The sequence below is a fragment of the Podarcis muralis genome, chromosome 1 (genome assembly GCF_964188315.1).
Source record: "Podarcis muralis chromosome 1, rPodMur119.hap1.1, whole genome shotgun sequence".
Classification (NCBI taxonomy): domain Eukaryota; kingdom Metazoa; phylum Chordata; class Lepidosauria; order Squamata; family Lacertidae; genus Podarcis; species Podarcis muralis.
In genome coordinates, this window is record NC_135655.1 from 134,736,047 (window position 1) to 134,763,251 (window position 27,205).

Consider the following 27,205-nt stretch of genomic DNA (forward strand, 5'->3'; position numbering starts at 1 on the left):
TGTTTGGATCAAAAGCCTGGGTATTAATTCCAAAACAAATGAGGAAGAAGGGAGATCCTAAGACCAAACAGTTAGTGTTTGTGGGTTACCAGGAGCTGGGAAAAGGTTTCCGCTTTGCTGAAGGGACAAATGGCATTGTGATCTCCAGGAATGCCAGTTTTTGTGAACATAGTGGCTGGGAGAGACTACATGCCAATACTGAGGTTTGGTTTGAACCTTCCCAAGAGCTTCATGACTCTGAAGGTAGACACAGGGAGTCAGAGTCCGAGGGGGAGGAAAGTTCAGATAAGAGCTCTCAAGAAAGTGGAGTTAGCCAAAGACCAGTTGCTAAGCAACAAAAGAGAGGTCGTAGTTCTGAGGAGGAAAGTGGGTCAGAAGAAAAATTTTCTCCCAGAAGATCTAAAAGACAAAACAAAGGAGTGCCTCCGGTGCGTTTTTCTCCAGATACTGCAAATGTGTTTAGTGTAATTGCAGAACCCAAGAGTTTTCAGGAGGTGTTAAAGTTACCAAAAGAGGAGGCAGAGCGCTGGAAACAGGCAATGGAGGAAGAGATGTCCTCTCTGAATGAGCACAAGGTTTTTACACCAGTAGCAGCGCCTGAGGGGGCAAAGATTGTAGGCTGCAGGTGGGTGTACAAACTTAAACCTCTGGTGACAGGAGAGTACAAATACAAAGCTCGTTTAGTGGCTCAAGGATACTCTCAGAGGCCTGGAAAAGATTATGACGAGACTTTTTCCCCTACTGCTAAGGGGGACAGTGTAAGGCTGATTTTAACGCTTGGAGCAAAGAGAAAACTCCTGTTAAACCATTTTGACATTCAGACTGCATATTTACATGCATCAATATCAGAAGACCTGTATCTAGCCGAACCGCCTGGTTATGAGACAGGTTCCAATAGAGTGTTAAAATTAAACAAAGCTCTATATGGTCTCAAACAGGCTGCAAGATCTTGGAACAAATGTTTCCATGAGGCCTTAGTGTCATTTGGTTTCAAGCAGAGTACAGCTGACAATTGTGTTTATGTACGTGGTACAGGCAGTGATCAAGAGTTTTGCCTGATTTATGTAGATGATGTTTTGTATGCCTGCAAAACAGATAAACAAACTAAAAGGTTTGCCAAGCAATTGTCCAGTAAGTTCAAAGTGAAAGACTTAGGCCCGGTTAGGACATATCTAGGGTTGGAAGTGTGCTGGGCCCAAGATGGCAGCTGCCTAATTAGTCAGCAGAACAAAGTTAAACAACTACTGACTACATACAGGATGCAGGATTGCAAAGGGGCAGTGGTGCCTATGGATCCAGGTTTCATAAAAACACTTCATATAGATGAGAGTCCTGAATTTGAACATCCTGATGTATATCACTCTGTAATTGGAAGTTTATTGTATCTAGCACAGTGGTCCAGACCTGATATTAGCTATGCAGTAGGCATATTAAGTAGATTGGTCTCAAAACCCACACTAAATGCCTGGAAAGGGGTAAAACAAGTTCTGAGATATCTCAAACAGACAATTGGCTATATGTTACAATTAAATTCTTCAGAGGATGAAATGTTGAGTTGCTACTGTGATAGTGACTGGGGAAATTTGCCGGATAGAAAATCTGTCACAGGACTAGTCATAATGGTCGGTGGAGCTTTAATCAGCTGGCGGTCACGCAAGCAAGACGTTGTAAGTGTGTCATCAACGGAATCAGAGTACGCCGCATTGAGTGAATTGTGCAACGAGGTGATTTATTTCAAGCATTTGTTAACAGATTTAAATGTAAATTGTGGAGAACCAGTACAAGTTTACATTGATAATCAAGCTTGTATAACCTTAAGTAAAACAGAGGGTTTCAAATCGCGTTCCAAACATATCTCTGTAAAATACCAAAATGTACGTTGCTGTGTACAAGACAATGTAATCACCTGTACTTATGTATCAAGTGAAGAAAATGTAGCAGATGTGTTAACTAAACCATTGGCAAAGATAAAGAACAAGCGAATGTGCAAGGGTTTAGGTTTGCTGGAAAAATAATCTCCTACATAGGTGTATTTGGTGTTAATTGTTCAGCAGAATCTGTGAGGGGGTGTTCAGTTTCTGTTAATTGGTTCTCGTGGGAAACTTGCAGATTCTAGCTTCTCACAATTAACTCAAGGTGGTGTCAATTTACTCTTGGCAGAAAGCCCAGGTCTGCTTGACCTAGAAACTACTCACTCTGATTGGTTAACGACCAGCACTCTGCTCTGTTATCAAGGGATTGCTAGCTCAGTTTGAAGTGAGGTGTTGTTAGGAGTAGAAGTGCTGTGTATGGTTTTGAGAGAGAGAAAGAGAGGATTTATTTTGCTTTGATTTGTATGCAGAAACTCTGCTGGTTTGTTTTATTTTCTCCTTTTAATAAATCCTGTAAATAGTTATTCTGAGTCTAGCTGACTTGTCATTACTGCCGCAACTAGCTTCCTCGCTGTGCAGGAAAACTCTGCTACGTTTGGGCTAAAGCCAATAGGGCTATGCCTGACACTTCAAAGTTCCATGAATAAAGACACCACAGTCTCTGCTGTGCCTCATTTCCAAAGGAAACATGAATCCTGGATAAGGCGCCTAGACCCCTATAATCACACAACACTTGGAGATTGGGCTGGTGTGGGACAATACTTTTGACCCAGGAGCAAGTTGTGGCAGTTTTTTCTTCTAAAAGCAGCAACAAAATTTCAATGCACTGCTGTTTCAGCGACGAACAAACACAGCCCAACATTTTCAAGAATTTTCAGGGCACCTTTAGATCAGGCTTCCCCAAGTTGGTGTTCTCTAGATGTTTTGCACTAAAGCTTCCATTAGGCCTAGCCAACATGCTGCAGTTCAGGGAGATGCAACTTGTGCCCCCCTCCCCCCAGCCATGGAACTACAACTTCTATCACCACTGGCCATGCTGATTGAGGCAGATGGGAATTGGGAGTCCAACAGAATCTAAAGGTAACACTTCCACATTCCTTCTGGTAGTCCATAAAGGATTAATAAAGTATGTAAAATATGATAAATGAGGATGCTTAATTGAGAACTGTGTTTGTAATATGTTACGTTTACTAAATCTATTTTTGAATAGGGTACACGTGTAGTGCAATCCTATTCACGAGTAAGGGCTGGTAAATTCAAGGGCCCTTCCTCCCACGTAAATATGTATAGAATTGCAGCTCTAAAAGCAAATGGAGTACCCTGGGGGAAGTAGCTGTTGCTTGCAGTCATTTACATATTCTAAAAACGTCTACTGAGACTCACTTAGCCTCTGGCAATTTGCAAAACTGAAAAGTAAAAAGATGGGGGAGGGGAAACACAAATCATACAGCATTAAGCATCCATTCCTCTTAAGAGTTAAAACCAGCAGCAGAACAGACTATGTGAGAGCAAACTACTGCAAGGAAGGTCTGGTTTGATTTTGCAGTTCACAAACAGCTCTAATTCACTCTGCTCTCAGCCTTTAAAGGAGCTCTGTCAATACAAAAAATTGCCTTCTTATGGCAAAAAGTTTTCTCTCCCTGATGTATTTCTATGAAACATTCTTTGTCAAAAGCATCGCTAAATAACCCAGGTCCATCCTGGATTCCTCTGTGAACATGAAGCTGCCTATTTACTATTCAGTTTAAGCCTTTATGCTATTTCTATTTACTAGGAAATATCCTACTGATTAGCATGTACAAAAGACCCTCAACTGAGCCTCGACCATGTTACTAGAAGAAAAGAAGAAAAAGAAGAAACAATGTTTTTTCCAATACTTTCCTGGCTTAGTCATACAAGGCAAACATTACAACCCCAAAATTCTTCTACAGCTTAGATTTTAAGATAACAAGTTTTAAGAAGCTTTAATTTATTGTTAAAATATGCTTTAAAAAGTATCTATGTGTTTTAAAAGTGGCAAGCTCTGACACCTATACAAGGAATATGTGGCATCCACATATGTGGCATTTCCACCCCCATCATTCTACCCGGACACTGAGGTCCAGCTCCGAGGGCCTTCTGGCGGTTCCCTCACTGCGAGAAGCCAAGTTACAGGGAACCAGGCAGAAGGCCTTCTTGGTCGTGGCGCCCTCCCTATGGAACGCCCTCCCGCCAGATGTCAAAGACAACAACAACTACCAGACTTTTAGAAGACATCTGAAGGCAGCCCTGTTTAGGGAAGCTTTTAATGTTTGACATATTACTGTATTTTAACATTTGGTTGGAAGCCACCCAGAGTGGTTGGGGAAGCCCAGCCCAATGGGCGGGGTATAAATAAATTAGTAGTATTAGTAGTAGTAGTAGTAGTAGTAGTAGTAGTAGTAGTAGTATGGCAGATTTCTAATTCAAAACAGGTTGATAAATTATCCACAAGATGAATAAAAAAAATTCTCTCACTTTCTTTCCTAGGATGCTTAGACCATTCAAGCCATAATCTCTAGGGAGATTATTCAAAGGTTTAAGAATGACATTCTCAAGATGACAAACTAGAAAAGCATTCTATTGGGAAATATCCAGCAGGTGAAATGTGCTCAAGAAAATTAGTTTCAGGCAAACCCAAAGGAATTCGCTTGCTTCCTGTTTAGGTTGTGTTTGTTGTTCTGTCATTTTTTAAAGTTGACATTCCTAAACTGAAGAATACGGTCTTGTAATCACACAAGTGTTTGGTCAACCTGTGGGACTTCTAAAATCTATATTTCTTCCACATGCTGGTATTTCTGCATAACAACTAAGAATACTATAAATAGAAATAACCTCTTACTTAAAATAAAATGTGGGATCAGAAGAGACGCACACATACAGGTGAGACTGCAAACACAGCTAGAGCTTTGTGATCCCAGTCACACTACCTCCCCAGCCTATCCCCTGCTCTCATTCTATGGTGAAGTGAGAGAGTACAAACACAAGTGGACAACAGTCTGAGATTTAAAAATAGCCACAAGTTTATTGATTAGAGGTGTAGGTGGAATATTGGCTCAGGCATTGGGTGTATATCCATTCCAACCTCCTACTGGAGGGATAGAACTGCCTCAGGGTCATGCCACGGATTATGGCCTCCCCAAGACATCGATCTACTGAGGTGGCCATCCTAAGGCCACCACTGGAAGCCCTATGGACCAACTGCACCACACAAACTTCTGGATACGGACACCCATTGAGACCCCTTTAACGGGGAATTCTGAAAACACCGCTGATTCCATACTGAGTGATACAACACTTCACCCAACGCTCAAAGACTAGGAGTCCACCCAATGCCTTAACCACCCAAAGTTGTGACATTTTGCCATGGGGAAGGCAAAACCTCCTGACCGGCCAATTTGTCTACAGGTAAATTCCTTCCTGGCTCCAAATACAGCAACCACTAGTAGCCATAGCAAGGTCAAGAGGTAAGAAAAACAATTGGTTAAGCTGAAACAACCCAGGAAAGAAAAGCAATGATAATGTGGAACCTGAAAAGGAAAATAATATTAGCAATGTGATAAGAATTTACTTGAATTAAACAATCCTGGACCAAGCCTCAAGCTCTGAGCAGTCCAAGAGGCTTTTATATCTTTTCACCACCACACCACCACCCACAGCCCACTATCAAAGAGAGAATCCTAGAGGGCAGCAAGCAAAGACCACCTAAAACCCTGTGCTTAAATACGTTAATATTGGTTACTGTGTTCTTAACATGTGTAATTGAATGCTACTTGCAAGTTGCCTTAACAGGATTTCTATCTGGATAGGCAAGATATAATTATAATAAATAAAAATTTTAAAAAATCATGAAACACATAAGAAGCTTTGTGGTACATACCAGGGAAACCCAGGTTTCATGCAAGAATGAAATGCTTCACTCCTCACCCCAACAAATACAGACAGTATCAGTCTAGTGATTGCTTTAAAAATACATTATGATTTGAAAATGTGAAGCAAATTTCAGCAATCAAGGACAGGTTCATTTGAGAAGGACAAACCAATTCTCCCCATGCACTGATGCTGCCTAGTCTGCTGAATGGAAAATTGGCATCTAAGCTCGTCATACATCTGTGAGACATTTGTTTTGTATAAAGTAACTAACAAATGCGATAAATAATTTCAATTTTAGAGTTTCAGCAAAAAGATGGCTGATTCGCACTACTATTCCAAACTGAGAAAATTCCTTTTTTGAACATTTACGGTAGTTATTTTCAAACTGTGGCAGCATCAACTGTATTGGACTTTTAAATTTAGAAAAACACACACTACATTACAGAGTTTTAGTGGGAAATGCATGATGTGCATATTGCATATTAATGGAACTAAAGATCATCCAGTTCAATTGTTTGCAGTAGATTTAGGAAAGACAAAACAAGACACTTTCTCAACAAGGCAGAATTACTTCATGGAATCCACTGTTACAAGATCTAGTAATGGTCGCTAGCTCAGATGGCTTTAAGAGGGTACTGGACAAATCATAGAGGAGAGGGTTATGAGCAGTTATTAACCATGGAAAACAACTGGAGTCTCCCTGTTGCTAGGGGTAAAAAATGTGAAAGGCTTATGAAGTTTTCTTCATGTCCTGACATCCTGTTAACCACTGTGGAGAAATAGTTTGCTGCACTAGGTGGACTTCATCATGGTCAGCCATATAAAATCATTTCATAAATGAAAACAATAAATTAATGGCCCTTCAGTCTAATAACCCATCAAGGTTCTTCTTAGGGTTTTAATTTAATCTAAATTGTTTGTTTGTTTGTTTATTAGCACTATTTCACAGAAAAGAAACATTTCAATAAAATTATATCACCACACAACTTTAAGTAACTGCTCCAATGTTATGTGACATAGCATCAATAAATGAACATGCTCCCAGTGTTCCTGGGAAAAGCTTATATGAGCTGAAGTAAAATGGAAACATGTGCTACTCCAGGAATTCACTGCCAACATTTAACATGAAATGTAAGCAGAAATGTAAAATAAAATATAGAAGGGAAGGACTCCAAATTCACAAACACTGATTTTCTGACAGATAAAAAAGATCAGAGGAGAAATAAATTATTTTGTGGTCTTTAAAAAGTATGTATTATCCTGCTGTCCAGGGAGTCACTTGGAATAACAAAAGGTGCCATATATTTTATTGTTACGTCTTTACTGCAAGAGGTAACAATGCAATCCCACATTATTAAGTCACTCCAGGCAGATATACACACACTTCAACTGTCTTCTTACATGAAAACACATTGATATATTCATAGAATTGCAAAGAATGATCCTGTGAATTCAAAATGCAATTATATATCAGCTATCGTGCTGCTTAGAGGCACAGCATCTTGAAAATCTGTAGGACTTTCTGATCTGTAGAAACAGTGTTTTAAAGGAAAAACAAGTATCTGCATTTTAGTGCTTTGTTAAACCTAACTGTAAAAATTCTAACTCAGTATAACAAAACATCTGACAGGTTCTTTATAGCAAACTGCATTTCTTGAATTAAACTTTTGCTTACCTTTGAAGCAAACTTCTAATTGTTAAGGTTTTAATAAGCTCAAAAAGAGTGGATAAATCAAAGTTCCCAGACCCTGATTCTACCTGAAGGCTGAGAAACTTAAATACACCAAGGTCTCAAAGATACTGAATCTGACTTCCCCACAAAATGGCATGTTTTTGTGCATAGAAGTGTTGAGAGCTGAGACAAGGAAGTCAAGAAAGCCACGGTTATGTTAATTTAGTAACCCTTACTGATGCCCTGCACCCAGGAGAATTGAGATAACTATTTGTTAGGGCTGCCATCATTACCTAGATTTCAAAGGCAGAATTGACGTGGGGGGGGGCAGTTATGAAAGGCAGAGCTTTGTCCTGGATCTTAGGCAAGTCAAGCACTTTTTGGGGGCGTTTTTGTAAAAAAAAGTTCAGCAACTTTATGCGATATGCGGTGGTGATGGTGATTAGTATTACTAGCTGTGTGGTTTCTCTAGGTGCTTAAAGCTCTACATCCATGTCATCTGCCAGTTCTGTGCACATCTCTTTTATTGAGCTAAAGGTCTTCTCACTAAGTTCCCTTACATCTAATTTCACAAACTGCAGAGCTTGGGTGACTGGCTCTAGCATTTAAGAATTTTTGCTTAAGATCACAAGACAAACAATAAAAGCTGATGTGCAAGAGGTGCACAACAACTGGCACAAAAGCTATCTTATCTTGGCGTTGCTTGAGTTGTGATATAGTACTTGTGTCATTTCAATTGGGGTTTAGGCCTGGGTTAGGCATAGAAACTGCCTTTATGATGACGTGTGTCAGAGGAAAACAGGGGAAATGTGTCCCTGTTATTTCTCCTCTCACGGGCTTTCAATACCATCAGCCATAGTATTCTTCTGGAGCAGCTGTCCAAGTTAGTGATAGTTGGCACCACTTTGTGGTAGTTCCAGTCCTACTTGGATGAACATTTCCATAGGATGATGCTTGAGGAGTGTTCTTTAGTCCTGGGGAGACTTCAATGTGGGATTTCTCAGGGTTCGATTTTATCCCCTATGCTGTTTAACATCTGCATGAAACCACTGAGTGGGGTTATTCAGAGTTTCTGAGTACATTGCTAGCAATCTATATGCTCTACTTGTCATTTACATCTGCAGGTGTGGCAGTGGATGTGCTGGACCATTGTCTTGCAACAATAATGGGATGAAAATCAACAAACTGAAACTCAATCCAGATAAGACTGAGGCACTGTTTGTGGGCGGTTCCCTAAACCAGATGGAAGGAAAGTTGCCTGCTCTTAATGGGATTACACTCCCTCTGAAGGAACAGGTACATAGCTTGGGAGTACTTGTGGATCCTTTGCTGTTGCTTGAGGCTCAGGTGGCCTCAGTGGTGCGGAGTGCCTTCTCTGAGCTTTGGCTAGTGGTCCAGTTGTGCCCCTATCTGGACAGGGATATCCCAACTACTGTTGTCTATGCTCGGATAAGCTCTCGATTAGATTAGTGCAACATGCTATATGTAGGGCTGTAAGACGGTTCAAGCATATTACACTGATCCTGGTCTGACTGCACTGAATGCCAATTAGTTTCTGATTAGTTTCAGCTGGCGCCTTTATTATGCACCTTCAGGCACCAGGCAAAAACATTCCTTTTCAATCAGGTATCCTATATCCTTTCAAATGTGTTTGTGGGAGGGAGGGAGGTGGAGGGGGCTATTGCTTTGTTTTGTATTATGTATTTTGTGTTTTTATCTTGTATTTTTATGCTGTAAACCGCCTTGAGATCTAAGGATGAAAGACAAATTTGATAAATAATAATTATTATAACTTTCTGTAGGGGTCCAGCATTGTGTTTTAACACATCTGATGGAGGAGTTGCTTTGGATATGTACTTTGCCATATTCAGCTTTTCCTGTTGTTCAGGTTTGACAGTACCAGTAGCTTCCTCAGTATTTTCAGTTGGGATGTTCTCGTGCCCTGGCCCTGTCTATTGCTGGATATTTTCTGCTTCTTTTAAAGCAGACACATTTGGTGCTACTTGCATGATTGCTGAAGAACTCATGTCTTCAGTATGCGTCTGGAGCTCTCTAGCTGTCTTCTGCTTTTTGAACTAGTTGCAGATATCCATAGCTAAAGAAACAAAAGCTCCTCTTCTTTGCTTTCTCTCTAGCAACCTTATATAGAAAGCCCTTCTGCCTTTCAACCTTCAAGCAATCAAAACAGTAGCACGAAGTCTCTGTTTCCAAATAAAATTATTTTTGCTACCCGTTTCCTGAGAACCACAACTCCTTCATTCATATTATCTTTGCATTTTGGGGGTTTCCAAATTTTTAGAATCAGAATCAGAATTTGATTTCAAATCTTGTAACATTTCCAGAAGCAGCTTTCGTCTGAGCTGCCTCCAGGCCCAGGATGTTTTTCCTCTAGAAAAGTGCAGAGAGTCAAAGTCTGGCAGCCACTCTCAATAGGACCAGTGTCAGAGATCACTCTAGATCTCTTGCTGACTAGCTGGCATATGTGTGTGTGTCTGTGTATATCAAAAGAAATAAATGCATATAATATTTGGGAGTGGGGGTTATTTCAGATACAAGGGGAAATACCTCTACACAAAAGGGCCTCATAGAACCTACATTCTCCATGGTCATTTTCACCTCCCGCTGTACCATTTATTCACGGGCTCTCTACCCATCCATTTCTTTTATTTCACTGCATATAGAAATGGTTGCATTGTTACGAGTAAGTATTTGGCAACTAGCATTAAAAGTTAATTATTCTCTATGTTAGTTTAAAAAATCAAACACATAAATAAGCAATTTTAGAAGGTAGTTCCTACCAGCTCACTGCCAGATCATGTACTTTCAAGGTGTTGCTCAACCTATATATTCCAGACTTTAGAGGGCGCAAACATTCTTTTGCACGAGCAAGGTAGGGATTCACTTGAATATCTTCAGGAAACTCTGAATCCTAGAACAAATACACAAAAAAGCAAGCATATAAGTAACCCTCAGTGCTTATATAGGTTCTGAACAATATTTGTGTCTGCAATTTAACCAGAGATGGTAAACACAACAAGCTGGAACCAATGCTTTTTTCTTACATAATGAGATTCACATAAGTAAGAAATACATGTGGAGTCAATTTCATTGAACAGTGTGGTCAAATATTTTCTAAAGATAAGTCAGCAGGCTAGAAAATTTACTATTAACTCTAATTAACCAGGCTAAATAGGCTTTATTAAAAATTGATTGTAATTTAACAATGTCAGGAGAGAATTTGACCTTATATAGTATACCTTAAGCAATAAAAAGAGAGGATTAGAGGGTTTCGAAACTCAATAATGTTTGCAAAATTGTCACTCTACATTGTTAAATAGTGATTTCATTTTAAAAAGATAAAGAACATACAAGTTCCTCTCAAACTACTATCACCCCATGAGATTAAAAATACCAAAAAATATAAAAAAAACTCAGTATCTGAATCTCCATGCATAACAAAGATGCTCATTTGTAGCCATTTCATTCTGAAACCCTTCTGGTAGTTGTTCAATTTTATGATTAAACACAAGGAATACACCTAAAGCAATCACATTCTACAACTGCAAAATATGAGGAAGATATAACTTAAAGTCTCAATTCATATTCTACGTCTTCAAAGGATCAGAAAGCACAAAATAAAATTTCACAAAACTGGGGGGGAAATGAAAGAGGATTATAACATTCTTGTTCCATTTCCTCATTCTGTCCCTGCTTTTTCCTTATACAACAGAACTATTTGGACATATGGTACAATTTTTGAGGTGCATAACTATAATGGTTATTTCACAAGTTAGCTGTAGCTTTTAAAAAAATGGACATTGGTTTTACCATGCATTTCTGTTTGACTGCAGGGCATTTACTCAATAGGATGACTTCTCCCACTGGACTGGATAGGCAGGGTCTTTCTTTTGCCTCCTCTTCCAGATTACCTAATCATGGGACCATGGCCAATCAGGGGGAAGCCAAGAGGGTGATTCAACCTGGGCCTCAAAGTCAAAGGGGACCTCAACTTCAGACACTTCTTGATTTGGGGTATTTGATAAGGTCTGCAACTTGTGTGGTGTTGTGGTTAAGAACGGTGGACTCGTAATCTGGTGAACCAGGTTCGCGTCTCCGCTCCTCCACATGCAGCTGCTGGGTGACCTTGGGCTAGTCAGACTTCTTTGAAGTCTCTCAGCCCCACTCACCTCGCAGAGTGTTTGTTGTGGGGGAGGAAGGGAAAGGAGATTGTGAGCCGCTTTGAGACTCCTTAAGGGGAGTGAAAGGCGGGATAAACATTAGGAAGAACTTCCTGACAGTAAGAGCTGTTCGACAGTGGAATTTGCTGCCAAGGAGTGTGGTGGAGTCTCCTTCTTTGGAGGTCTTTAAGCAGAGGCTTGACAACCATATGTCAGGAGTGCTCTGATGGTGTTTCCTGCTTGGCAGGGGGTTGGACTCGATGGCCCTTGTGGTCTCTTCCAACTATGATTCTATGATTCTATATCAAGTCCAAACTCTCTTTCTTTCTTTCTTTCTTTCTTTCTTTCTTTCTTTCTTTTTATGCACATTGGACAAAAATGTGACACTCTCTCAGCTTTAAGCTTCAAATTTAAGAAAATAAGAAAAGTTATCTGGTAAAAGGCTTACTTTTTTGGTAACTGATATAGAGGTTATCATATTAAAGAGCATAAAATGTCAATAAATATTCATTAAAATATATTGGCTCTGATGGCACAAGATGAGATGATGGATGTGTCTTCTCAGATCAGCTGATTATATTAACAAACCTCTCACATATGTGTGTGTGCATGCACCTTATTTTGTGTTCATATATTGACATTTTTAAATATTTTTTATTATAGCTACGGTCCTCAAAAGATGGAAGTGGCCTAGGCCTCTCTGGACCTCATAAAGTGCACCTTCCCTTATTTGTGGTTATTCTTGAATCACTGAAGTGGAAATTCACTTAGAGGACTTGGATAACTTTTTGCATCCCCAACATGTACCCTAATGCTAGCTTTCACTCTCTGCCTCTGGCCTTAGGGGTTACTGAATATCAATAAAGTTCTCCTGTTACCATGACTGGACTCAAGTCTCCAGCTTTACAGTGTCTGCCCTTCCAATGTACGATATGTGAGAAAGCCACAGGATTTTCTGTTGCTCACTAAAAAATCTATATTACATCTACAATTATATTATTGTCCAAGAAGAAGGGGAAGGGGAAGACAGGCTGAATTCAAAGTACCCATCAACAGAATGATTTGAAAACATTTGGGGACTGTACTAAACATTTACTAAACATTTTAGCACATCTAGGGGGTGTATATAAAGGGCATCGTAACAAATAGTGTTGAATGTCCTCCACGTCTCCAGACTCACAGATATAGAGACTTTGGTACACAGGGGTGCTATTGAATCTTCCCATTAGATATGGGGAGGGCATACACTGAATAGGCAAAGCTGTAAATGCTTTTCTAAGTGGTGCCAGTGTGAGATTAATAAAGTACTGCTCCAGCCCAAAAGATGCTTCATATATTGGATGAGTATGCCATCTGGGAAAGTGAATGAAGGTTCCTCCATTTAGAGTCCAAATAATTTTTTCCTTTGATGAGTTGTTTAACGCTGTTAAAGGCTCCAAAATTAACTGATTCATTCAATGCCAGAATCTGATTCTTTCTTTCTTTCTTTCTTTCATATCACTTACAGTGGTAACTCGGGTTAAGAACTTAATTCATTCTGGAGGTCTGTTCTTAACCTGAAACTGTTCTTAACCTGAAGCACCACTTTAGCTAATGGGGCCTTCCGCTGCTGCCACACCGCTGCCATGCAATTTCTGAAACAAAGTTCTTAACCCAAGGTACTATTTCTGGGTTAGCGGAGACTGTAACCTGAAGCATCTGTAACCCGATGTATACTAAAATTATAATCTGCCTGTGTTAGGAGAGTCAATATATAATATGTCTTTAAAAATGAAAAGATAACAATGGATTCATACCAATAGGCAAGAAAATGCACCTTTGAAAAATGCAAATTCTGATTTGGGATTGAAACCTTTCCCATTTAAGTTAAGGCCAATGATAAATTTACAAGTACCTCTTTCACATTGAAAGGTAGAGACACAGGTTAATGAATCATTAAATTATCAATCATGCTGTTATACCCAGCAGGCTGAGGTCCAGGTGAAGGCTCCGACCTTCTGAACAAGAAATGAGGTCTTCACTCTCACTTTTTATACTGCATCGCCCATGCTTATGTAGAAAGAGAATATATGAAGTAATTTAAAATAATGTTCATTACCACTTGTGTGGTATTAAGTGGCATGTTTCTTTATCCAGGTAGTTTGTTTCTCTCTCACACACACACCCAGTATTTCAGCCATTTTTGTGAATGGGCACCCCACCCTCCCCATGGCAGCCATTTTATGACAGCTTCCAAGGCACTCTCTCAAGATTCTAAATGTGCTCATTACCTAAACTTCCAGATTGGGACACTTAGTGTTCATCTCAATGCTAAATTCTCTCCCTTGGAAGGAGGAGAGAGAGAGAGAGAGAAAGAAAGTGGAAGGTAAGCCAGAGAACAGCTCTGACCCAATGAAAACCAGCTCTGCTCTCAAATTTCTTCCCTTTCATTGAATCACAGAATTGTATAGAGTTGGAAGGAGCCCTTAGGGTAATCTAGTTCAATCCCTTGCAGTGCAGGAATCTCAACTAAAGCATACATTTATATTCTTTTATAATACTGATGGTGATGATGATAATGTTACACTAGCTTCCTAATAAACCTCACGCGACACGGTGAGCTCCTGTTGCTCGGTCCCAGCTCCTGCCAACCTAGCAGTTCGAAAGCACGCCCAAAAAAGTGCAAGTAGATAAATAGGTACCGCTCCAGCGGGAAGGTAAACGGCATTTCCATGCACTGCTCTGGTTTTGGTACTCTGTTGAGCCAGAAGTGGCTCAGTCATGCTGGCCACATGACCTGGAAAAACTGTCTATGGACAAACGCCGGCTCCCTCGGCCTGTAGAGCGAGATGAGCGCCGCAACCCCAGAGTCATCTGGGACTGGACTTAACTGTCAGGGGTCCTTTACCTTTACCTTTTTAAACCGCACAGAAAAATGTGTGGTGATTTGTGGGTGTGCATTTTTCTGGTTGCAAATTTTTGTGCTCATCCAAAAGTATGAGCATAAGCCAAAATAGCTGAAGACCTCTGGTTTAGGATCTGAATGGCATGCTAAACAGTAGATAATCTAAAATGGAAGTGGAAGCTTCCAATCTCCTTGTGGCCACATCAGAGGAAGAATGGGAAGGGGATGAGCATACAAATCGGGGGCTTACTGTGGTTCATGCTCAATATGAATGCAGCCATAGAGCTGAAAACATCTTCAACATGCAGAAAGTGTGTTTGATTGTTAGAAGTGCTATCCTCTAAGCCTTATTCTTCATTTTCAACTTGGGTCAATATAAAGCATGTAGATGATACTTCAATATTATGTGTTGCCATTGTAAAAAAAGGGTAGCTGTGAAAGGAAGCCCCATGGAAATACTTTTGAATACAAAAAAAAAAAAAAAATCTCATTTAAAAGGTTCTACAATACTTCTTGCAGACACTTTGTAGTGCAATGTGATTTAACCATGAGTGCAATTATTTTATAAACATCTGAAATATCAGGGGAAAGTTAAAAATCACTGCAGAAAAAAGAGCACAGTAAAAACTTTATTATATACTACACCTTGCTTAGCTTGCTAATAAAACTCATAAAAATCATCCACAAAGGCTGTGGCTACATAAATCCACCTTATTCAACTTTATAACCCTGACAGATTTTCTTTTCTTTCTTTTTTAATAAACATAAAGATAATATGCAGTAGATAGTAAAAGTTAGATTAATTAAAAAAGCCATTGTAAAACTGCAGTAACTTCATAGACAATGACAACTGTGCTCATCCAACTGTTCATACAAAGCTTGAGTAATAATGCCAACAGTAAAATGAAAACTGAAACGGCTCCTGACACAGTCCCAGTTTTAAAGGTCTGTTAAAGCAAGTGAAACTTTCTTCAGCGGCTGCTTATTCTGCAGAGATGAAATGAGAAGCAAAATGTGCTACAGCTACAGCTGTTTCTTTTCTGCTTGACATAATCTCCCAATCTGAAGCCACATGAACAATGCCAGGAAACATCTCACAAGACATCATACTCTAAAAAGTATGTCAAATAAATTCTGATGACCTTTCCAAATGGTGATTTTCTATTATTATAGCAGTTTGAATATTTTTTATGACACAACAGACACAGGAAATTGAGGAATAAGATCAGAAGTGCCAATGTTTTGTAAGAAATCTTATATGCATAAGGCTAATTTACAATACTCTTTAGATTATTAGAATCATTATTGTTTATTGGTATGTCATTACATGCCTACTTACCTATGCATAAGTCGCATTTGAATCAATGAGATTAGTCTTAAAGATGAAAGGATTGCACCCCCTTTCCTACGTCTGAAATAAGTAGGAGCCCCTATGCACAGATGAAGCTTCAAAAAGTGTCATCGTATTCACTATGGTGTCAGGAACACCATCAGCTGAGAAGCCCATTCCTGCAGAGCTCTGAATTATGGTAGTAGCTTAATACTAGGTGTCTCTTGGCTCAGTAAGTAAAAGTAAACGCCAAAGCAGCTGGCAATTTCTGTTGCCCATGTGCTGGTAACCTCCATTACTGCAATGCGCTCTATGTGAGGCTGCTCTTCAGCTTCACTTGGAAGTAGTGGCGGAGATTCTTGCTCCAGCACTGGGGGCGGAAAGCAGGCGGGAGCGTGGCAGGTGTGCATCCCGGGGGCATGGCACACATCCCAGGGGTGTGGCGCATGTCCCAGGGGCATGGCGCATGTCCCGGGGGTGTAGTACGCCGCCCGCAGGAGCATGGTGCGCCTCCTGGGGGCGTGGCGCGCTGTCTGCGGGGGCGTGGCACCCAGTGTGGGGGGGCAGCCGCAATGGCACCCCACCGGGATCGTGGTGCCGGGGGTGATGCGCTCCCCCTGCCCCCCTCTTCCTCCGCCAGTGCTTGGAAGCTGAAGCTAGTGCAGAATGTAGGAGATTGACTGCTTGTTGGGACAGAACATCCCCATCACAGAATGTTGCTGTTGTAAGAATTGCACTGACTGCCAAGTAGCTAAAAGGCTATGTTCAAGGAGATGGTACAGATGTACAGAAGTCCTATGCAGCTTGGGACCAGAATACCTGAAAGATTGCTGCACCCCAATCAATCACTGCACTCTACCGGAGAGGACGTCCTGCAGATGCTATCTTATCTTGAGATCCATTCCACATGTTGTAACAATCAGGACTTTACCCCTTCGAACTCAATTTCATTGCATTTCAGGCCCTTTTACTGTCTTTTTGACACCTGTTGAAGACTTTCCTATTTCAGCAAAACTTCTAAGTGGACATCTATTTACCCCGGTTGCTATCAGTAGTAGATTTGAAATTATTTTTATATATGTAATTGTTTTATGTAGGTGATATTCAACTATATTTTACTCCTAATAAACCCAAAAGACCTTACTTCGCCGTGTTTATTAATTTCAGTGGGTCTGCTCTGAATAAAACTAAGTTGAAAACTACCAGTGTGTTTTCTTGTATTGTGAAATTGCTTTCAGATGCCTCGTTATTATATAGATATTTAATAATTATCTAGAATGGCCTGCTACATGTTGAACGCTTGAAGTGGTAGTGGAGTAGATTTTTTACAATGCCAGATTTTATTATGACTGATATGGTTCCATCTATATGAAGGTACACCCACTGTTTTCCTTTCAATCCATACAAATGCCATATGCTGCATTTGGTGGAGTCTTGAGGTCAGATCCAACAAAGATCTTGTGCTAGTGGAAACCAGTGAAATGAGTCCCACTAGCTCAACAGGATTCCCCACCCCACCCCATTGCCTGTGTGTTCCTACTCCCTCACCAAATCTGCTTTGGAGGGTCAGGGTATACCTCCAGAACATAACAAAGGGGGAGAAAATGAGATAGGTGACAGAATAATTTGCTTATTATCACTACTTTGAATTCCACCATTGATTGTCTTTAAATCTTTTCCTCCTCCCACTCAAATTGGGAGGAACATTTTTTTAAGAAAGAAAAACCAGTCAAAGCCTTCCATGCAACTATAGAAGGCTTCCAAAGGATTGAGAGGTTTGGGTTTTCTTTTACATAAAGTTGTCCAGAAGGGGAAGAAGTTTTAAATATTTTCCCCTCAACTATGTTTCATAGGTGAGACTATTTATAAAAGGGCAGCCAAAAAATCAATCTGTAGCAGCTAACATTTTTTCCTATATTAGTACAGCCAGCATAGGCGCCGACTCCATGGGGCCTGAGGGGGCCCGAGCCCCCTCAAAAATTTTATTGGGGGGGCTCTGCCCCCCCAATAATTAAAAAAATTTTCGCGCGCCTTGGCTCCCGCGGCCGGCGAGGGGAGCCCGGGCCGCGCGCGGCTGCTGCTGCCGCCGCCGCCTCTCCTGGGGGCGCCGCCTCCCCGGGCGGGAACGCTGCGGGTGCGCGAGGGAGGAGGGCGGCCCTCGGGGGCTGGGAGAGCCGGGCTGCCGTGGCCGAGAGGGCTGCTCTGCCGGGCGCCGCTGACATAATTTAAGCAAATTATCGCGCGCCTTGGCTCCCGCGGCCGGCGAGGGGAGCCCGGGCCGCGCGCGGCTGCTGCTGCCGCTGCCGTTTGTGGTCATGGCGGAGCTGCCGCCTAGGGAGGAGGGGAGAGGGGGCTGGCGGGGGGGGGCAGGCGGTGAAGGGGGCTTGGCTGCTCTCTCTCTCTCTCTCTCTCTCTCTCTCTCTCTCTCTCTCTCTCTCGGGCTCTCTCTCTCTCTCTCTCTCGGGCTCTCTCTCTCTCGGGCTCTTCCCGCCCAGGGCTTGTGGGCATCTGCTCTGAGACGAAGATGGAGGTGACTTCCCTTAAAGGTCATGGAATCATAGAGGTGGAAGGGACCCAAAGGTCATCCAGTCCAACCCCCAGCAATTCAGGACTCACAGCTAAAGCATCCCTGGCAGATGCCCCCCCCCCGACCTCTCCCTAAAAGCCCCTTCCCCTGTCTGACTGCTCTCACCACCAGAAAGGCCTTCCTAATGTTTTGTGGGAATCTCATTAAGCCTACAGAGCTATATATGCAAATGGATCTACTTATTCTTTCCCTTGAAGATACATTGATTCGTTTGTTACTGTGGTTTCGATCAATACTTTCCAAAGATCTTTACATTTGTCCATGCATGATCTTTGTCTGAAAGCTCATGGGTTGCAGGAGTTGTCATAGGAGGTTATATTTTTGTCCTTCCAACTGTTATGGAAATTACAGGGGGGGGGACGACATCTTTAAAGTTGTTAAATGTTGCAAATATTATGCCTGAATGTACCCTTTCAACTTGACAGCTCAGGGAAGTTACCTAGATAAAATCCTGTAACACAATGTATCAGCCTTAATCATTTTGCAGCTGTTAAGGGGGGGGGGCAGAGCCTGCAGCCACCATCCCTTTCCGGTGGGGAGGGGGCAGAGGAAAGACAGGAAGCTTTTCCCTGCAGAGTTAGACCCCTTGGCTGCGTGGCCCTCGGGTCCCTTCAAACTCCTGGGCGTTTTGCTGGTGGGGGGCTGCGTGGGGGCCTGGGCGATGTCAGTAGAGGAAGCTTGCAGGCCTGGTTGTCTGTTGGGGGCAGCAGGAAGAGGCGGAGGGCAGGATGTGCAGCCCCTGCCTGGCTTTCCTGTGGGACCAAGGAAGCGGCTGGGGGGGGGGGGACTTGGCCGCTGGCCTTTGTTGCGGAGGTGGCAGTGTGGGAACGCCAGTCCCAAGGGCAGCCTCTGGGGTCTGGGTGCTGCTGCCTGTCTCCTGCCATGGACTTGGCGGGGGGGGGGCTGTGCTATTGGGCTGGCAGAGACTTAACGGGGGCTGCCTCTCCCAGCCAAAGCTGACCCACAAAATTGCAACCCAGTGTGTGTGTTTGTGTGTGGGGGGAACCAGCCTGCACAGGGTAAGCCCCGATGGGGCTCCTGGGCTCCTTCTGATGCATGAAAATTGGAGGTTGTCCTTTACAGCTCAGCTCCCCAAGGGGCTCAAAGCCTCCCAAGTCCATTATCAGTCGGAGACGAATGAGTGGAAGCTGGAAGAAAGGGGGAATCTTTATTTTTCTGTTGAAACAGAGCCCTCCTTCCCACTGACATTTGCAAGGAGGGGAGGACCCCAAACAAAGGTGTGCAGCAGCTTTGAAAGACTTTTCCGGCTCAACATCAGGAAGAGCTTTCTGACAATAAGAGCTGTTCAGACGGTCTCTGCTCCCTGGGAGAGGCTAGGTGGCCATCTGTCAGGGATGCTTGAGCTAAGATTCCTGCATTGCAGGGGGCTGGACTAGATGACCTTGGGGTCCCTTCTGTCTCTATGATTCTATGATTAGCATAATACAAGCATCTCAGGAAGAGGCATCTACCAACAGAAATCCAAGAGTGTGGCTTCTCTCCTGTCTGTCAAGGGACCTGCAGATGCTGATTGCCTTACTTGGCCAGTTCCTTAGGACTGGTACATACAGTCATACCTCGGGTTACAGATGCTTCAGCTTAAGCATTTTCAGGTTATGGATGCACTGAAACCCAGAAGTACCGGAATGGGTTACTTCCAGGTTTCGGCACTTGTGCATGCGCAGAAGCGCTAAATCACAACCTGTGTGTGCGCAGACGCAGCAATGTGAGTTGCGAACACTGCGGGTTGCGAACGTGCCTCCCACATGGATCACGTTCGCAACCCGAGCGTCCACTGTACCTTGGTTCTCGAACAGAATGCATTCCGGGAGTCCATTCGACTCCCGGAACCATTTGAAAACCAGAGTGCGGCTTCTGCCAGAGGAGCCCCCTGCAGCCAATCGGAAGCCGCACCGGATGTTCGCCCTCCAAAAATCATTTGAAAACCAGAACACTCACTTCCGGGTTTCGATTGTTCAGAAGCCGATTTGTTTGGGAGCCAAGGTGCTCGGCTTCTCAGGTACAACCGAACCTGAGTCCTTGGGGGCGCCGCCTCCCCGGGCGGGAACGCTGCGGGTGCGCGAGGGAGGAGGGCGGCCCCCGGGGGCTGGGAGAGCCGGGCTGCCGTGGCCGAGAGGGCTGCTCTGCTGGGCGCCGCTGACATTGGAACTTAGAAAACTTCCCGGGGCAGGACCCCGGTATGGCCCCCCCCCAATATTTTTTATAAGTCGGCGCCCCTGACAGCCAGTATGCTATGGGTGCAGCCTGCATGAAAACAAGCAGAGGGACAGAACAGCAGTCATCCCTTGATCAGTCCCCCCCACAGCAGGCTGATCACATCCCTGAGGAAGAAGAGAAAGCCTCTTAAGAGAGCAAGCAATCTGGGTGTGCACTCTGGGCCATGCAGCACTGATGTCTGATTCTCGCAGCAGAAAATAGCATACGTAATTGGCCAACTATAAAGGTTTAGTGAACCAAGGTTGATGAGTCCACAAATGAGTGACAAGTATACTGCTGGAAATCTTGTGTGACATACCTGGACTGACTGAATATACGGGGTATCATCAGCTGAAGCAGATGTATCCAGAACGGTGTCTGGCAGATAACAAAGGCAGTCAAGTAAATGCCGTTCTGCCCAAATGGCAAGGTAAGAGGAACAATGACATCTACACAATTGCAGGAAAGGCATACATGGCAAGAAAAAAAAGGCCAAGATTGTTCCACTGAATTGATGTTACTGAATGGAAACGCGACATAATTTGTCGACATTAATAAACAGCTGAAGTGAGCACTGTTAAGGTGACATATGAAACCCTTCAGGGGGGCTTGTCTTGGTACTGTGTGCAAAGAGGCAGTCATATATAAATGAAAAGGCAAAAATACCTACTTATGGCCATTACATGGCCACCACTAGCATACATCTGGTAAACATGTGAGGTGCTGGGGTGAATCTAAATCACAGTAGCCAGTATCAGAAGCAGGCAGCACCAACTGCAAAGCTCAGAAACGTTCTGTACTGAGGTTGAACAGAAACATGGGAATAAGCATCATTTAGCTTCACAAACATGGCAAAGAACACATATATGACACAACTGACATGTATATACAAAGAGGAGGATGTTAGTCAAATAAATTATCCTGAACACTTTGGTTCTTAGATAGTAATTGCCACCTCCAAGGTGTAAAATTGAGCAGATGTTGCCATCCTTCTTCAGCATTACGAACAGAAGTACTAGCTGAAATGCCATGAGGAGGCAAGGCTAAAATTTCAGTAAGAGGGCAGCAGTGAAAGCTGCTGGAACCTAGACCTGGTTAGGTGCCTAGGAGGTCACGCAGGTGGCACATAAGTCCCTATCCTCCTCCTCTGTGAGTAATTTTGTTGTAATGCAATTTCAATCACTCCATGACTTGTTTCCCTGTCAATATTAGGCAGGCACCTTTGCTGTATTACTTAGACTGCCTAAACACGTTATATTTGACCAATCTTACTCAGACATGTGATTCTGGCATGTACTTTAATGTGTGTGTGTTTGTGTGTGTGGTGTGTGTGTGTGTGTGTGTGTGTGTGTGTGTACACCCACCCACCATGGATTTTACTTATATTTTATAGTCCACTTATTTTTAACATCTGATTTTATTGGTATTTTTAATGTTTATTTTACACTGTGATTAAGCAGTATGTAACTTACAAAGCAATGACAAACCTAGACAGCATCTTAAAAAGCAGAGACATCACCTTACTAACAAAGGCCTGTATAGTCAAAGCTATGGTCTTCCCAGTAGTGATGTATGGAAGTGAGAGCTGGACCATAAAGAAGGCTGATCGCCGAAGAATTGATGCTTTTGAATTATGGTTCTGGAGGAGACTCTTGAGAGTCCCATGGACTGCAAGAAGATCAAACCTATCCATTCTGAAGGAAATCAGCCCTGAGTGCTCACTGGAAGGACAGATCCTAAAGCTGAGGCTCCAATACTTTGGCCACCTCATGAGAAGAGAAGACTCAACCCTGGTGTTGAGAAAGATGGAGGGCACAAGGAGAAGGGGACGACAGAGGACGAGATGGTGGGACAGTGTTCTCGAAGCTACCAGCATGAGTTTGACCGAACTGCGGGAGGTAGTGGAAGACAGGAGGACCTGGCATGCTCTGGTCCAGGGGTCACAAAGAGTCGGACACAACTAAACAACTAAACAACAACAAACTTATGTTAAATAAATGAAATTCTACTATTCTGAGACTGTAGTTCCTCATGCCACATCATACACCACTTGAGAGTACCTTAACTCTCCCAAGAGACTTTTTCGAGTATACTGAGTGTGTGTGCAAAGAATTGGTAGCATTCCTTATGCATGAGAAGCTACTGTCGACATCGGTGGGGTTTAGCTTCCAACTTATATTTATTTTAAAAACTAAATATATTTCATAAGAAAATGTAAGCAAGCACTAGATTGTTTAGTGTGTGTTCATCACCCACACACAGTTATTTTACCAGTGGGCTCACACACTATGTTCTAAAATGAAATTTTAACTGTACCACTTCTTAAAGTCTTTTCAAAACCTTCCTATTTATTCTTGCAACAGAAATATACATGAGTCTTTAAAAGGGTTCTTGAGACAGATGAAACTTAGTAACACTAAGTGTGAGTTTCTATGTTCATCCTAATGATCTCAATAAAATTATAAGTGCTTGTTTATTAGTACCAAAATAAACTGGTAAACACATTTATAAACAATTAATGATTTGCTGGCAATTGTATCAGAGATATCTCCCAGGCTACTAGTTTTTGTATAAGAGTGGCCTGATAAGACACAAATATCAACAAAATACAGCTAAAAAGCTGTTAGGAAGTAGGAACAGACAAGCAATATTGTCCTCACATAGCCAGCAGTCTGAATCCCAACCAGTATTGGAGGTAGGTGAAGGAATTACCCTAATAACAATTCAGTGAGACGATTAACAGCAGTTGGTTTGGAAAAAGCAATTGGCTATTGCAGGATTGAGAGCTGAGGCTGATTGGCTCCCAGAAATATTTTTAAAAAGAAAGGAAACCACACTCCATGGGACCCTGCGTCAATAATGATCCCCATCCTGTTTGTCATTCTGAGTTCTTGTTTATATCCAAACACATCTGCAGTAATGACTGATTTCATTTTAAACTTCCTTCCCAGTTGAACACTGAGCTGCATGCCTGGCCCCATACCAGAGAGTCTCAAAGGTATTCTTGGGACTACTACATTTCAATATCCTTCAAAAACCTGCAAAGCCGCTAGCTGAGGTGTGTATAAGGACAATATTTCCTTGAGCCTCTTTCTGGGGTGCCAAACAAAAAATGCCGGGCAATTCTAAAACTCCTTTCTTGCAGAAATACAAGGATCCTGTAAGGGGTGAAAATTAGTTGAGTGGGGAGGGTGCTGGAAAACTCAGATTTTAAAAAACAGCTGCTGTAGCTAAGTTTATTTCATAAATAATAGTGAGAGGTGCTGCCCATTTTCTAGGATCCAGTAGTCAATTTGCTTGCTGTAGCAGAGATTTGCTGCAGTGGGAAGGGACCAAAGCTGAATGGAGCCAAGAGCTAATTTAAGTGGGGAGATAATATCCACTCCATACATTTAAGCTCATGGCTTCCGCTAAATAACCCTCTGAATTTTAGTTTACCCTCGTAGAGCTACAATTCCCAGTACCTCTAACAAACTACAGTTCCCAGGATTCTTTCGGAGAAACCATGTGCTTTAAATGTATGGTGCAGATGTGACTAGGGCCGGGGGAAGATGGATGAATTTGGGAGTGAACAGGCTAAGCCCAGAACACTGTTTCTAATTTTCCAATAATTCTACAGTATTCATGAATTGTTTCTTTTCAGGTGAGATCCTTTTGAATTTAAATTTCAGTTTAATACTGAACCACCTTGACCTCCAACCATCACACATACACAAACACAAACAAACACAAACAAATCCAGAAACCCTGTTGAAATGTGCCTGCACTTGCACTTCTTTCAGAGTTTTTTAATACCTTCCCAAAAAGTTTTCAACTATAATCTCACAAAGAGTTGGTACACTCATTTTGTTTTACTGTGGATCCATTTCCTGGTGCAGAAAAAGCTGAAGAAGAATAAAATCAGTTTATTACCACCTGGCCTCTATACAACAAAATGTAATACCATATGCTTTTGTGGCTATCCTAAGTGCAAATTGTTATTCAAGAGCTGTAACTCACTCTAAAATCTCTAGACAGGGGGATAAATTATTTATGGGGGCTACAGCAGATGGCATGGTGAGTTAAAAATGAATTGTACTCTAAAAAGTGCCACAAACTTACACAAAAGATTTCTTATTCTGGTGCACTCACAATAATCTCTTCTAAACTTGCAGTCTTGACAGAATAGAGGTTCTTTCTGATACCTGAAAGAAGTGTCTGAAAGATACCCTATTTTTCCTTGATTAGCTCTCAGTTAAGATTCAGAGTGTGTGCAGTGGGGCAGGGGAAAAGGAAGAGAGGGGATAATGACATGGAAAGAAAGTTGTTTCCAATTCCCCTAAAGGAATCTGCTGGAAATAACATTTTCTCTGAGGGCTCGTCCACATGTACCTTTTGCCCCATGCTTTCTAGGCATAGGCCCGTGTTCTAAAGCTCCATTTCTGACCGCTTTCCCCCCTGTTTTTGCCACACAACTTTCCACAGGAAAAGCCGTTCTTTAACGCTAAATCAGAATAAACAACAATTTGGGTTTTTCGCAGATTGCTGTTTGTGCTAATCCAGCAGTAAAAAGCAGGTTTTTGCAGGGAAAGCTCTGGGGCAAAAGAATAAGTGCTTGGATATAGAGCTTTAAAGTGCAGACCTGAGCCTAGAAACACGGCACAAAAGGAAGCGTGGATAAGCTCTGACTAAACCAACAGCTGAAATTTGGTGCTGAGAATCTTCAGACTTATTGTACTGCAAGACTTCAGCATTCTCTGGAGAATTACAGATTCTATGGTTTCTAATTTGTCTAGTTGGGGCACCTGCCCACTGATGTCAAGAGCTGCTCAGCCAATGGCATAGCTGAAAACTGACCGTGGCCATTGACTTAGAAGCTCCTAAATGTCCTGCACAAAATAATACAGCTATTCTCAGCATGAATGTGGAAGGAAAGGCTTCAATTCAAATAAAGAGCCATTAATATGTGGGGAAATGCAACAAAGTGATTACCGGCAGTATTGAAATAGCCATGGCAGTTGAACCCCATGCAATGACATGGGGAAGACAATATTAATACAGTCTCAGTTTCACTTAAGAGGTCTAAATTTAATCAGCGTTAGTTTGTAAAATAAATCACACATTGGAGTGAGCACCAGGAGTGCCAACTTGAATAAAATATTTGGGTGCCCAGGTAAGCCCTGCTCCACATAATGGATCACATGACGCAGCGCGCGCACACTGTTTTTGCTGTTTCCAAATACCTCAGCACTGTACCACATGGAAATCCTTTTCAAAATGAAATGTGAGATGATAAAGCTTGGAAATCTTGTTGCTGTTTAAAAGCATCCTATTACTGATTCTGCTAGTGAGTGAACAACAAAAGACAAGCTGAGCCATCCCCTTGGGCTAAATGCATGCAAGGAGACACCTTTAAGTACCAGAAGCATCCAGATCTGCTGCTGCTGTTTGTGTAATTGCTAAACTGATAAAATAATAAATGAATTCATTCAATGTTAAGAACTGAAGACCTCTATAGAGAAAGTGTGGAGATTTAGTCCTGTTTGAAGGACGGCAGGTATGCATAAAAAATTCTTATGCAAACAAGTAAGCACTCATACGACGTGAATGTTTTTAAAAGTATCAGAATATGGGGATTTCCCCCCGCTATTTGTTTATTGTTCTCTTTACTTGTTAACCTAGGGAAACCTGGGGAAATTGCTTGCAACGGATTCAAATCACAGGAGACAGTCTCAATTTGTCCTCTATTACTTCATGGCTACAATTTGTTTACAGGTGCTGCAGAAATGCTTTATGGGTCTACAAAGATGTTTTCTTTTGCAGACTTTGAGGGGGAAAGCATAGTAACAAAAGCTGAAGCTTTCATCCACAAGAAATAATAAATGCGACAGGATGGTCTCCTTACAAAGTGCTGGTGTGACCAATTGTGGCTCATAGTAGGTTCAAGACAATGCCTTAAAATAGAATTCAGAAAGGAAGGAAGAAACTGTCAGCATGTGAATGTGCTAAGAGACTTGCCGCTTTAAAGCATTACAAACATGGAAAGCCTATAATCAGAGACACCCGTGGGATGAGTGTACACGCTGGAGTCAATAATGCCTCTACAATGTCATTTTCAAACCTGAAGAGAAAAGGGAGATACAAAAATGTGATAGAATCATAGAATTGTAAAGCTGGAAGGGACCAAATGGATCATCCATTCTAACCCTCTCCAGATGCAGAAATCTTTCATGGGGCCTGAACTCACAAACTGAGATCAAGAGTCTCATGCTCTACCAACTGAACCATCCCTCATCATGTAATGTCCAACACAGAAGGGGAAAGAATAGCAAATCTGCAACACGGAACACACTGCCTGTTCAGCCTCAGGCTGACTAAAAAAGAAATCAACAGGATATATTCATACTTCTTCTTGTCCCATGACTAGAAATCATGGGTCTGAGCAGTTTTTCATTTGACCTGCTGTTTCTAGGCATGGGTCCCCTTGCCCCATTCCTTTCCCAGGGAAAACTCATTCTACACTGCTAAATCATAGCAAACATCAATCCAGAGAAAATCAGAATTGCCATTTGCTCCATTTCATTTCTTTTAATTTG

At 42.2% G+C, this 27,205-nt stretch overlaps 1 protein-coding gene across 1 annotated transcript in view; it reads right to left on the reverse strand.

The window, feature by feature from the left end:
- Positions 1 to 27,205, reverse strand: part of SPAG16 (sperm associated antigen 16) — a 409,743-nt gene that overhangs the window by 339,674 nt on the left and 42,864 nt on the right. Inside the window, exon 10 of the mRNA XM_028704644.2 lies at positions 10,233 to 10,363. Coding sequence (XP_028560477.2) covers positions 10,233 to 10,363 — 131 coding nt within the window. The remainder of the gene's footprint in view (positions 1 to 10,232; positions 10,364 to 27,205) is intronic.